The sequence below is a fragment of the Chiloscyllium punctatum genome, chromosome 38, assembly GCF_047496795.1.
Source record: "Chiloscyllium punctatum isolate Juve2018m chromosome 38, sChiPun1.3, whole genome shotgun sequence".
Taxonomy (NCBI): Eukaryota; Metazoa; Chordata; class Chondrichthyes; order Orectolobiformes; family Hemiscylliidae; genus Chiloscyllium; species Chiloscyllium punctatum.
The window spans coordinates 16,084,918-16,099,464 of NC_092776.1; the positions used below are offsets into that span (position 1 = coordinate 16,084,918).

The 14,547-nt window shown below is 46.7% G+C and overlaps 1 protein-coding gene across 1 annotated transcript; it reads right to left on the reverse strand.

Moving 5' to 3' along the window:
• Positions 1-5,442: 5,442 nt before the first annotated feature.
• On the reverse strand, positions 5,443-11,210 carry calhm1b (calcium homeostasis modulator 1b). The gene is made up of 2 exons (XM_072557258.1): positions 10,659-11,210; positions 5,443-7,443 (listed from the first exon to the last, which is right to left on the reverse strand). Exons 1-2 carry the CDS (start codon positions 11,208-11,210, stop codon positions 6,970-6,972), a joined length of 1,026 nt encoding a protein of 341 aa, XP_072413359.1. The 3' UTR covers positions 5,443-6,969.
• Between the last annotated feature and the right edge of the window lie 3,337 nt (positions 11,211-14,547).

The window sequence follows — 14,547 nt, forward strand, 5'->3', positions numbered from 1 at the left end:
GCCTCTTCTTCTGAGACTATGCCCTCTGATTCTAAACTGTCTCACAAGGGAAAACGACCTCTCCGTATTTACCCTGTCAAGTCCCCTAAGAATGTGGTATGTTTCAATAAGGTCTCCTCTCATTCTTCTAAACTCCAATGAGTATAGGCTCAACTCCTCCTCAGAAGACAATCCCTCCATACCCAGTGTGAGTCTAGTGAACCTTCCCCAGACTGCCTGTACCTTTCCTTAGATAAAGAGACCAAAGTTCTTTGTTATGTTTCAGCTATGGTCTGACGAGTGCCTTCTCCAGACTTGGAAAGAGCTGCACCTTTATGTTTTGACAACAAATCAGTTCAGGTTTAGGTGGCCTCCCCCTCTCTCAATCTAAATCTTTCTGTCCCCACTGTCTAATCTTGATGATACACATAGTTTCTCAGCACAAAATTCTCCATTCCGCTTACTCAAACAGTTATTGCCACATCTCCAGCACAAGCCAAAGATAATCAGCTACTGTGTACTTTGGTCAGTGAGTGGCAAGTATTCCTTAGGACCCCAGGTTTGGCCACGTGGTGCTGTTGTCCCTGAACAGAGCTGCAATTGCTGCTGTCTGGGTTTAATGCAGTTCCAAGAAATTGTGCCAATCAGGCATCTTATATTGGTTTTAACTATTGGCTAGGATGTGTACCTCCAACACCTAAACTAGTCTGTTTTTACATGTTTCAGGCACAGGAAGTTAGCCTCCTAAATTGGATCCATTTTATGTCTATTTAATCTCAAAAGAGTCCAATTCTCCCACCATTTTTATGTATGACTGTGCCAATAAATTTATCAAAACAAATATGCAATGATAGAGAAACTGTTGCAAATGGTCTCATTGTCCCAGAGTTCATCAGGACCTGGATCACAGTTCATCTCTTGTGCTGTACAGTCTGAAGGGTAGGTGAGAACAGGCTTTGGGTTAACTCTGGTACCTTCTGTGGTCAAAGAGATATGTATCAGCTCTGACCTGGAGGATAGACACTTAGGAAAACTACTGCTCATTTACAATTCTTCAGCAGTGCTGAATTTAGTCCCCTTGGAGGCAGCAGTAGACAAATGTGTAATTTAACAGAGTGCAGCTCCAAGAGGCAGGGTGAACTTTAAGCATGTGCCAAACACCTCTTGTAGTGTCCCTCCCCCTGGTCTGGGAGGCCCAAGTTTAAGTACCACCTGCTCCAGAAGTATGTAATAACTTCACTGAACAAGTTGTTTAAAATGTAACCTATTTTTAAATCAAAAATCCTGGGGCTTGTGAACCTTTGGAAAGGCATTTCAAAAGGGTTGAAGTTAAAGTTAAATGCAGCTTCAGCAGTTTGGTGTTATCAAACTCAATTTACCGAGTGTTACAAATCAGTGATTAATACCTCAATTAATATTATCATGATATGTGTTTTAATGCATATCACCAGAGCTGATGTGCAATTGCTTGAATTTTTAAAAATATTTTCAATAAAGGCAAGATGATGTGTCAGAACCCAAGGGCAGAATGAGTTATTACTAAAGAGGAATCCACTGTTAGGAACAGTCATCAAGATAATGGTCACCGTCTCCTAGCTCCTGATTGAAGAATTTCCAGTGTTTGCTTTCCTCAGTCTTTATTGAGGAGATTAAAAATCACACAACACCAGGTTATAGTCCAGCAGGTTTATTTGGAAACACTAGTTTCCAAACACTAGAGGCCTTTGATAAGGTGCCACACGGGAGGCTGCTGAGCAAGGTGAGGGCCCATGGTGTTCGAGGTGAGCTGCTGGGATGGATTGAGGATTGGCTGTCTAACAGAAGGCAGAGAGTTGGGATAAAAGGTTCTTTTTCAGAATGGCAGCCGGTGACGAGCGGTGTCCCGCAGGGTTCGGTGCTGGGGCCACAGCTGTTCGCATTATATATTAATGATTTGGATGAGGGAACCGGGGGCGTTCTAGCGAAGTTTGCCGACGATACGAAGTTAGGTGGACAGGCAGGTAGTACTGAGGAAGTGGGGAGGCTACAGAAGGATCTAGACAGGTTGGGAGAGTGGTCCAGGAAATGGCTGATGGAATTTAACGTGAGCAAGTGCGAGGTCTTGCACTTTGGCAAAAAGAATGAAAGCATAGACTACTTTCTAAATGGTGAGAAAATTAATAAAGCCAAAGCACAAAGGGATCTGGGAGTGCTAGTCCAGGATTCTCTAAAGGTAAACATGCAGGTTGAGTCTGTGATTAAGAAAGCGAATGCAATGTTGTCTCTTATCTCAAGAGGGTTGGAATATAAAAGCAGAGATGTACTACTAAGACTTTATAAAGCTCTGGTTAGGCCCCATTTGGAGTACTGTGTCCAGTTTTGGTCCCCACACCTCAGGAAGGACATACTGGCACTGGAACGTGTCCAGCAGAGATTCACACGGATGATCCCTGGAATGACAGGTCTAGCATATGAGGAACGGCTGAGGATACTGGGATTGTATTCGTTGGAGTTTAGAAGATTAAGGGGAGATCTAATAGAGACGTACAAAATAATACATGGCTTTGAAAAGGTGGATGCTAGGAAATTGTTTCTGTTAGGCGAGGAGACTCGGACCCGTGGACACAGCCTTAGAATTAGAGGGGGTCAATTCAGAACAGAAATGCGGAGACATTTCTTCAGCCAGAGAGTGGTGGGCCTGTGGAATTCATTGCCACGGAGTGCAGTGGAAGCCGGGACGCTAAATGTCTTCAAGGCCGAGATTGATAGGTTTTTGTTGTCTAGAGGAATTAAGGGCTACGGGGAGAACGCTGCCAAGTGGAGCTGAAATGCGCATCAGCCATGATTGAATGGCGGAGTGGACTCGATGGGCCGAATGGCCTTACTTCCACTCCTATGTCTTATGGTCTGAGTGCTGCACCTTCATCAGGTGGTTGTGGAGAAGAAGATCGTAAGATGCAGAATTTATAGCAAAGGTTTACAGTGTGATGTAACTGAAGTGTATTGAGAAAGACCTTTATTGAAGAGATGAGTGGGTTGGAAAGGATGTGGGTTCTACCCAGCTCATGAGAACAGAAAATTCAGATGCGAGACAGCAACTGAAAGGACAGCAACCTGTAGAAATTCACTGAGGATTAACCATTAGTGCTGGGCTTATGCAAAATGGGTGAGTTGAATTGGCAGGGAAAAAGGAACTGCTGCACTGTGGCTAACTGGGCATCACGCCTGGCAAAAGTCTGTTTCCATATCAAAAACATTCAGCCAATTCCCAGGCATTAATTTAGACTTTTGTTCTTATTTGGATAGGGGTATCTCGAGCTGCAAGGGCTTTTATTGCCCGTTCCTAATAATCCTTGAGAAGGTGGGGGTGAGCTGCCTTCCTGATACTGGCAGTCTGTCTGTTGCGGTTAGACCCACTATGCTGACACGGAGGAAATTACAGAATTTGTCATTTTTATATCAGAATTGGTTCGGGGGGGGAGGTCTCACTCTCTCTATATTAGATTTGAGACATGGGGTTAAGACACAACAGGACTTAAGTTTTACTGCCTGAGGCTTGGATGTTCCTCAGAATGAGATTGTCTTGCAGATTTGATGGGCCAAATAGCCTCTATCTGCACTGTAGGGATTCTGTATATCGTGAATTTATATTATACTCTGGTGAACTTCAAATCATATCAGGTTTCAGGTGGAGATGTTTTAAAATGAGTTTCGCTTGGCAGTTTAGTCCAGGAGTATTGACTCCCAATAGGTGACTGGACCAGGCAGAAACCAGGAACAAACAGGTCTTAGAGTCATTAGGGATATTTAAGCGACACTGGGATATTTAAGTGACGCTTGGATAGGCACATGGAAGATAGTACATTGAAGGGTACGTAGGTTAGTCTGATCTTAGAGTAGGATAACAGGCCAGGACAACATTGAGGGCTGAAGAGTCTGTACTATCCCTATGTTCTAATCCTCCCTGGTGACACCTCACCAAAATGCTCTTTAATATTCCATGATTCTAAAGTCCTGACTGTTTAAGTATCAACAACTGAAGTGAAAACAGTTCTTCCCGTCAATGGATTGTTACATCCCAGTATATTCTGAACTTCAAACTAATTTTTTGCAGTGTTTTGCACTCCATTTAAAAATACAATGAGAGTCACCTGAGGATTATTTTGTAGATGTGAACCACTCCCAATCTGTCTCGAGAGAACTGATTCCTAATTCAGGGGGAATGAGCAATTGAATGGGTTTCTTCAACTGAAAAGAGACTGTCTCAGACTTTCAAGGTGTAAAATCCTGAATAGGCAATGAGTAATCTTCCTAACCATGCACTGTATTTGGAAAAGGATGTTAATCTTAGGAACAGTCGTCAGATGAAACACTATTTCCTCTGGTCTCCTCTACATTGGTGAAACAAAGTGTAGACTGGGTGACCACTTCGCAAAACACCAACATTCTGTCTGTGAAGGAGACTCTGAATTTCCAGCTGCCTGGACCTTCAATACACAACCTTGTTCCCTGGCAAACATCTCAGGCTTGCTGCAGTGCTCCAGCAAAGTTGGACATACAGCACCTCATTTTCCATTTGGAAACTCTACAGCCTTCTGGACTCAATATTGAATTCAACAATTTACGGCTGGAGCCACATTCTCCCATATGCTTATCCCAACCTCCAAAAACCAGGTTTTGTCATGCCGTCTGCTATTACACATTACCCAATTGTTAGCCTCTAGTAATCCCCATTAGCAGCCATCCCTTTGTCTAACTGTTCTTCTCTCTCTTTGGACCCTATCTCCAGCTATCATTTATTCCAGAATTGCAGAACCTCGACAGAGTGAAAACAGGCCCTTTGGCCCAACAAATCCACACCAACCCTCCAAAGAGTAACCCACCCAGACCCATTCCCCTATATTTACCCATGAATAATGCATCTAATCTACGCATCCTTGAATACATTATGGGCAATTTAGCGTGGCCAATTCACCTAACCTGCACATCTTTGGATTGTGGGAGGAAACCCACACAGACACGGGGAGAATGTGCAAACTCCACACAGACAGCCCAAGGCTGGAATTGAACCCAGGTCCCTGGCATTGCAAGGCAGTAGTGCTAACCACTGAGCCACCATGCCACGCTTAATTCCTTAACCCTTCTCCCAACTTTATCTTGTGCATTTAAAAAAAAACGTAGCTACCTTCAATTCTGAAGAAGGGTCACTTTGGACCTGAAATGTTAACTCTAATTTCACTCCATGGATGCTGCCTCACCTGCTGAGATATTCCAGTAATTTCTGGTTTTGTTAACGGTTTCCTTTGCCTGCTTTTCAAACCACAAGAAGCTGTGCTGCAGCCAGAGTTTCATCAGGAAGCTACCAAACGAGTTGCAAGTCACCTAAGTGGAGATGATGTAAACAGCAACCTCATAAAAATGGAAGAATACCACCCCCACCCCCCCCACCCCCACTATTGATTTCAACTTCAAATTCACCAGAGAAGCTAACTCCTGAAAATTCAATGACAAGACACCTCACAGCTCAGTGAAAATCCTCTCTTTTACAAGATGTTCACATCAACTGAACTGTCAACTCATCCAAGAAATGACAACCCTGCCATAAAATTATGACTATCTCCAGTATTATTTTACTTGTCCCTATCACTACTTATTGTATGCATGTATGAGAGGAGTGAGATGTTGTGTTTCAAATATCCAGATAAATGTTGCCAGGGTTGGAAGATTTCAGCTATAGGGAGAGGCTGAACAGGCTGGGGCTGTTTTCGCTGGAGCGTTAGAGGCTGAGGGGTGACTTTATAGAGGTTTACAAAATTATGAGGGGTATGGATAGGATAAATAAACAAGGTCTTTTCCCTAGGGTGGGGGAGTCCAGAACTAGAGGGCATAGGTTTATGGTGAGCGGAGAAAGATATAAAAGAGACCTAAGGGGCAACTTTTTCACGCAGAGGGTGGTACATGTTTGGAATGAGCTACCAGAGGAAGTGGTGAAGGCTAGTATAATTGCAACATTTAAGATGCATTTGGATGGGTATATGAATAAGAAGGGTTTGGAGGGATATGGGCTGGAGGGACTAGATTGGGTTGGGATATCTGGTTGGCATGGACGGGTTGGACTGAAGAGTCTGTTTCTGTGCTGAACATCTCTATGACTCTATATGACTGATGATAAATAACCTTTATTTTAAAACTCACAAAAAGCTTGCTGCTGGTTTATTTAACTGGGAGAATCACTCTGAGGGGAAGAAAACACATAACTTTTACGTCCAACATACCGATCAGGCTTAGTAGAAAGAAACATACTTTATCGCAAACAGAAATTATTTCCAATGCTGAGCTCAGTCCAGTCTATTCTATGAGCACACAAGACATTCTGCACGGGGGTGACTGCAATGAGTCAGAAGCTGATTCTCTGGCATGTTGAAGGTGGACCATTATATCCATATGAGAATGTTACCACATTCCCTCTTGGCTTGAGTGTCCTGCTCTGGATTGGCAGCAGTTGACCCTCACTTTGAGATTACCATTTACTCAGGGTCATAATATTCAGCCATGGGTCTTCACGTGATTGAATAGGTCACATCTTGACTGGGAAGTCTTTGAGCTGAGGGGGAGTGTAACATTTGCTCCTTGGCTTCTGACGCTGCTCTGTCAAATCATTAAAAGTGACAGTGTGTGTTGCAGCTCAATTTACACATTGTTTCTGTTTGGAATGAACTGTAGCAAGCTACGCCCAGTCATTGTTGTCCATTCTGCTGTGTTTCAAAGGGAGCATCAGAAGGTCTTGGTAGCATTTGCTTTGTCCTCCCCCGCAATCCTGGGCAGTCACGGAACCAGGACCTGAACCAGTTAACAGTAGCCCAGCAACTCGGTCACGATCAGGGTGGTGAGTATGCTCATAGCTCCTGTACTGGTGCCCCATTGGGGTAGCGGCTACAGCAAAGATGTCAGTCTTCACAACAAACCCAAGAAACAGACACTGACACAATGCTCACACATCAAAGCGACGATTCAGACCTTGCTATAGAAGACAATGTTCTCCCTGCGTGGCTGAGGACACTTATTGGGGACCGGGTTCACATCACCATTCTGCTGGGCATCCTCCTTCACACCCGTGTTCACATTTAATGGTGGTTTGCACTTGTGCCAGTTCCTCAGCAGTTTATTCATATTCGCACTGTCAGTGATACCAAAGAGCTTCTCCTGCTCTTCACCAGTTTCGATATCATGGAGCCTTGGCATCTGATAGTGACTGTAACCTCTGACCATCTCATCCTGAAACCCCTCAAAAAACTGCTGGATACAGACCTTGGCGAAACTCTTGGCATGTTCTGTGCACATTTCCTCGAACAGCTTGCGCTCAATATCAATGTAATGGGACCAATATTTTGTCTTCAGGAAGGCAACTTGGGTGAAGCAAGGTCGCATTGCTCTCACCAGGAAAGCCAAGAAAGTCATCATCAAAATAAAGCACCAACCTAGAGCCTGCCAGGGAGCAACACAAACATTCTCATTCACAGCCTCACCAACAGGACTACAACAGCATTGTGTTAGATACAGGGTAAAGCCCTCGCTACACGTTTAAACTGAAAGTAAACCTCTCACTACTCTTTTCAAACCGGAAGTAATGCCCCCTATTACACTGCCCCATCAAATAATCCCAGGACAGGAACAGCACCAGGTTAAATACAGACTATAGCTCCTTCTACACTGTCCCCATCAGATACTCCCTGAGCAGGTACTGCACGGGGTTAATTATAGAGTAAAGCTTTCTTTACACTTGCTCGATCAAACACTCTTCAGGCTAGTTACTGCACGGGATTAGACACCAGAAGACCAGGGTGCAAGTCCTACATGTTTCAGAGGTGTGTAATATCACCTCTGAACAAGTTGATTAGAAAATACCGAGGTACAGAGTAAAGCTTCCTCCACTCTTTTAAACTGAAAGTAAAGCTTTCTCTGCACTCTCCACATTAAACATTCCTGGGACAGCAACAGCAGGGGTTAGAAACGAAGTAAAGATTCTTGTGCTCTTTCAAACTGAAAATAAAGCTCCCTCTACTGAACGTAAATCACTGTCTATTATTTTAAACAGGGAGAAAGTGAGAACTGCAGATGCTGGAGACCAGAGTTGAAAAGTGTGGTGCTGGAAAAGCGCAGCAGGCCAGGCAGCATCCAAGGAGCAGGAGAATCAACGTTTCAGGCATAAGCCCTTCTTCAGGAATGAGGCTGGTGTGCCAAGCGGGCTGAGATAAAAGGTGTGGGGGGGGGGGGGTTGGGTGGGGGAATTTGAGGGAAGGGTGCTGCGAATACGATGGGTGGAAGGAGGTGAGGGTGATAGGCCGGAGAGGGGGTGGGGGCGGAAAGGTCGGGAAGAAGATTGCGGGTGCTAAATTCAGGCGTTGGGACTGAGATAAGGTGGGGGGAGGGGAAATGAGGAAGCTAGAGAAATCTACATTCATCCCGTGCGGTTGGAGGGTTCCTAGGCGGAAGGTGAGGCGCTCTTCCTCCAGGCGTCATGTGGCCAGGGTCTGGCGATGGAGGAGGCCAAGGACCTGCATGTCCTTGGCGGAGTGGGAGGGGGAGTTAAAATGTTCAGTCACGGGGCGGTTGGGTTGGTTGGTGAGGGTGTCCCAGAAATGTTCCACAAGTAGGCGGCCTGTCTCCCCAATGTAGAGGAGACCACGTCGGGTGCAGCAGATACAGTAAATGATGTGTATGGAGGTGCAGGTGAATTTGTGACCGATGTGGAAGGATCCATTGGGGCCTTGGAGGGAGGTGAGGGGGGAGGTGTGGGCGCAAGGTTTGCACTTCTTGCTGTTGCAGGGGAAGGTGCCGGGAGTGGAGGTTGGGTTGGCGGGGGGGTGTGGACCTGACGAGGGAGTCACGGAGGGAGTAGTCTCTCTGGAACGCTGATAGGGGTGGGGAGGGAAATATATCCCTGGTGGTGGGGTCTGTTTGGAGTTGGCGGAAATGACAGAGGATGATACGATGTATCCGGAGGTTGGTGGGGTGGAAGGTGAGGACCAGTGGGGTTCTGTTCTGGTGGCGATTGAAGGGGCGGAGTTCAAGGGCGGAGGTGCGGGGAGTCGTGGAGATGCGGTGGAGAGCATCGTCGACCACGTCGGAGGGGAAATTGCGGTCTTTGAAGAAGGAGGCCATTTGGGTTGTTACCGAACAGCCCAAATGGCCTCCTTCTTCAAAGACCGCAATTTCCCCTCAGACGTGGTCGACGATGCTCTCCACCGCATCTCCACGACTCCCCGCACCTCTGCCCTTGAGCCCCGCACCTCCAACTGCCACCAGGACAGAACCCCACTGGTCCTCACCTTCCACCCCACCAACCTCCGGATACATCGTATCATCCTCTGTCATTTCCGTCACCTCCAAACAGACCCCACCACCAGGGATATATTTCCCTCCCCACCCCTATCAGTGTTCCAGAGAGACCACTCCCTCCACGACTCCCTCGTCAGGTCCACACCCCCCACCAACCCAACCTCCACTCCCGGCACCTTCCCCTACAACCGCAAGAAATGCAAAACTTGCGCCCACATCTCCCCCCTCACCTCCCTCCAAGGCCCCAATGGATCCTTCCACATCGGTCACAAATTCACCTGCACCTCCACACACATCATTTACTGTATCCACTGCACCCGATGTGGTCTCCTCTACATTGGGGAGACAGGCCGCCTACTTGTGGAACATTTCAGGGAACACCTCTGGGACACCCGCACCAACCAACCCAACCGCCCCGTGGCTGAACACTTTAACTCCTCCTCCCACTCCGCCAAGGACATGCAGGTCCTTGGTCTCCTCCATCGCCAGACCCTGACCACATGACGCCTGGAGGAAGAGCGCCTCATCTTCCACCTAGGAACTCTCCAACCACACGGGATGAATGTAGATTTCTCCAGCTTCCTCATTTCCCCTCCCCCCACCTTATCTCAGTCCCAAAGCCTGGATTTAGCACCACCCTCTTGACCTGCAATCTTCTTCCTGACCTCTCCGGCCTATCACCCTCACCTCCTTCCACTATGTATTCCCAGCGCCCCTCCCCCAAATTCCCCCGTCCCCACCTTTTATCTCAGTCCGCTTGGCAAACCAGCCTCATTCCTGAAGAAGGGCTTATGCCTGAAATGTCGGTTTCTCCTGCTCCTCGGATGCTGCGCTTTTCCAGCACCACACTTTTCAACTATTATTTTAAACAGCAAAGTTCCCTTTACCCTGGCCCCATCAAACATTCTCAGGACACGTGCAGCATGGGGTTAGATACAGAGACAGGTGTCCTCTACATTGTCCCCATCAAATACTCCCAGGTCAGGGATTAAATAGTAAAACTTCCTCTGTACAGGATTACATACACAGTAAAGCTTGCTCTACACTGTCCCCAGTAAACACTCCTAGGACATGGACAACACGTGGTTAGGTACATAGTACAGCTCTCTCTGTAAACGGTTAGGTACAGAATAAATCTCTCTCTAAAAGGTTAGTGCAGAGTAAAGTTCCCTCTCTACAGAGTTAGGTACAGAATAAATCTCTCTCTAAAAGGTTAGTGCAGAGTAAAGTTCCCTCTCTACAGAGTTAGGTACAGAGTAAATTTCTCTCTACAAGAGTTAACCTCTCTCCACAATGTCCACAGTGGACCCTGAGTGATTTGCACCTTTATTCTGAATCGAATCGCTCCGGGAGAGCCTCACCTGGGACAGGCAGCGCAGGTAGCGGATTGCTCCCTCCCGGGACAGGGCAGTTTGCTGGGGGAACATGTCAGGACAGGGCACGGTAGCGAGAAGGCGGCGGAGCTGGGTCTCTGCCGGGAGAGCTCCGGACAGATTGAGCCCCAGCCTCCGAGGCTCCAGGCTCTCGCTGAAGGCGCAGATGAAGCACTTTCCGTCCAGGAGGGTGACACTGAGCCAGATGAGGGGAGCAATGAGCGCTCTCTGGGCCATTGAGCAGAACATGTAGCGGAGAACCCCCGGCTCCTTGGCCCGCAGTCCCTCCGGCCTCCTGCACTCCTCCGCCAGCACCGACACGTTGTTGTTTAACACGAAGCCCAGGAGGAAGAGCACCAGAGGCGGCACCGACATCAGCCCCAGGCCGTACAGAAGGTTATAGCCGGGCAGGCACGGACAGTTAAAGTCAAAGGCGGAATAAATCTGAGCACTGGCCAGGGCGAGAATCCCACACAAACCATTCAGGAAGGACTCCTGGTTAGACTGCAGGAACTGGAAAATCATCCGGAATTTATCCATTCTCCCGCTAAGCAAGATTGAGAACACCCTCTCCTTCTTCCTTTATCCCCCACTCCCCGTCTATTTCCCCCCACCCAACCACTTGTCTATTCCCCCTCTATACCCCCTATCCACTGTCTATTCCCCCTATACCTCCTATCCACTGTCTATTGCCCCCATCCAATGTCTAATCCCCCCTCTTTACCCCCATCCAATGTCTATTCCCCCCTCTATATCTCCCACCCAACCCCTTGTCTATTCCCCCTCCAAACCCCCTATCCACTGTCTATTGCCCCCATCCAATGTCTATTCCCCCCTCTATACCCCCATCCAATGTCTATTCCCCTCTCTATATCCCCACCCCACCCCTTTTCTATTCACCCCTCTATACCCCCTATCCACTGTCTATTCCCCCTCTATACCCCTATCCACTGTCTATTCCCCCCTCTATACCCCCTATCCACTGTCTATTCCCCCATCCACTGTCTATTCCCCCTCTATACCCCTATCCACTGTCTATTCCCCCCTCTATACCCCCTATCCACTGTCTGTTCGCCCCAATACCCCCTACCCTCTGCTTATTCTCCCCTCTATACTCCCCACTCCCCCTCTATATCCCCTATCCACTGTCTATTCCCCCCTCTCAATTCCACTCTCTGTATCTCCTCCTCTTTCTCTATCTCCCGGTCTCTCTATCCCCTTCATCCTCACTCTATTTCCTCCTCTTTATCCCCATCCCCCCTCTCAATACCCCTCTATCTCTCAAATGCCCCTCTACTTTCTCCTTTCTCTATATCCCTTCCCCCTTTCTCTAACCCATCTCTCTATTTCCCCTCTCTCTGTATCTTCTTACCCCTCTCTATCCTTTTCTACTTCTCTATCCCCTTTCTCTGTTTCTTCCTGTCTCTCTATTTCCTGGTCTCTCTCTATCCCCCTCTCTTTTCTCACACAATTTAACTCTGTCCCTTGACATTTTCTCGATTCCTTTTTCCTGTCATTGTCTCTACCTCTCTATGCTTCTGAGTCTAACCCTATTTTTCTATCTGTCAGTCTGGCTCTATCCCTCCGTCTGTTTTGCTCTAACTCTGTTTTGATCTTTTTGTTTGTTTGCAACCTGCTTTGCAAACCAGTCTCCTCCCCTAAGCACAGCTAGACAGAGCAACTGGGACACAATGCCCACCTTCTCACTTTAGAAAAACCTTATGGAAAAATCACAGATTTAACACCACTTGACTTTAAGGCCACATTTGACCAAACCCTAACGAAACTTTGGTCACAGGGAATCGGGGGATAGCTCTCCACTGGTTAGAGTCATACCTGGCACACACAAGGAGGTCAGTCATCTCAGCTCCAGGTCATCTCTGCAGCAGTTCCTCAGGGTAGTGTCCTAGGCCCAACCATCTTCACCTGCTTCACCTTCCCTCCATAATAAGGTCAGAATTAGGGATATTCGCCGATGATTGCACAGTAGAAAATAGAAAAAAAATACAGCGCAGTACAGGCCTTTTGGCCCTCGATGTTGCGCCGATCCAAGCCCACCTAACCTACACTAGCCCACTATCCTCTATATGCCTATCCAAAGCCTTTTTAAATGCCCATAAGGAGGGAGAGTCCACCACTGCTACTGGTATTCAGTACCATTCAGTGTTCTCAGATAATAAAGCAGTCCATGTCTAAGTTCAGGAAGACCTGGATAAAACCTGCCGTATCAATCCTGTGGATACAAGATCAGAGACTGGGAATTCTGTGGCAAGTGACTTATCTCCTGATTCATGAAACCCTGTCAACCATCTACAAGACTCAAGGGTGTTGGAATACTCCCCACACTCAAGAAGCTTGACACCATCCAGGAGAAAGCAGCCCGCATGTTTGACAGCATATCCACAAACATTCACTTGCTCCACCTCAGACACTCAGTAGCAGCAGTGTGTACCATCTACAAGATACACTGCAGAAATTCACCAAAGCTCTCCTGATAGCACCTTCCAAGCTCACAACCTCTATTATCTAGAAGTACAAGATTAACAGATACTTGAGAACACACCATCTGCAATGTTCCCCTCCAATCTGCTTACCATCCTGTGTTGGAAATATATTGTCATTCTTTCAGCGTTGCTGGGTCAAACTCCTGGAAGTCCTTCTCCAACAGCATTGTGTGTGTACCAACATCTCAGGCATGGCAGTGGTTCAAGAAGGCAGGTCACCAACACCCTTCCATGGGTATCTAGAGTTGGGCAATAAATGTTGCTTTAGCCAGCAACGCCTACATGCCATGAGCAATTAAAACAAATACACTGTCATGAATAAACAAGAGTAGAGACACATAGATTACAATTCCGTCAGACTGGCTAGATTTTGTCTAAAGTAACTCTGGTCACATTCTTTTAGTTTAATGTAATGGGAAAATTCATTCCACGAGCTACAATTCTTCAGTGTTTATCAGTTTTCTTCATGACAGGATATTAAAGTTTCTCTGGGATTAGTGAGCACAGTCAATGGTAGGGACCTGCGAAGTGTTGTAGAACTATGAGATATAGGTGTACGGGGGTTCAGAGCGCCTTGAAAATGGAGTCACAGATAGACAGGACAGTGAAGAAGGCTTTTGGCATGCTAGTTTTCATCAGTCAGATCACTGAGTATCAGAATTGTTGGCTTATTGCAGCTGTACTTTTGGAATAATGCATGCAGTTGTAGTCACCCTACTATAGAAAGGATATTTTTTAACTAGAAAGCGTGCAGAAAGGATTTACCTGGACTGGAAGGCTTGAGTTATAATGAGAAATTCGTTAGGCTGGGACTTTTTTCACCGAAGCGTGGGAGACCAAGGGGTGACTTTATAGAGGCCTATAAAATTATGAGAGGCATAAATAAGGTAGATAGCTGATAGCTTTTCCCCATGGTAGGGGAGTCTAAAACTAGAGGGCATAGGTTTAAGGTGAGAGATCCAAAAGAGTCCAGAGGGGCAGTTGTTTCATTGAGGGAGGTGAGTATCTGGAATGGACTGCCAAAGGAGGTGGTGAAAGTGAATACAATTTTGTCATTTAAGAAACATTCAGACAGGTACACGGGAGGATAGGTATGGGAGGATATAGATTAGATACAGGCAAATGGAAGTAGTTTAAATTGTGAAACCTGGGCTGCATGACAATGTTGGGCTGAAGGGCCTGTTTCCATGCTATAGATCTCTATGATTCTATGACTCTGTGTGAAATGAGAAGCTACACTGAATTGAATTGAGTTGAATTTATTGTGAATTTATAGTGAAAAGCTTTGTCTTGTGAGCAATACAGGCAGATCACAGAGTTAAATAGCATAGATAGGAAATAATAGGTAAACAGTGGAAAAATATAGGTACAGG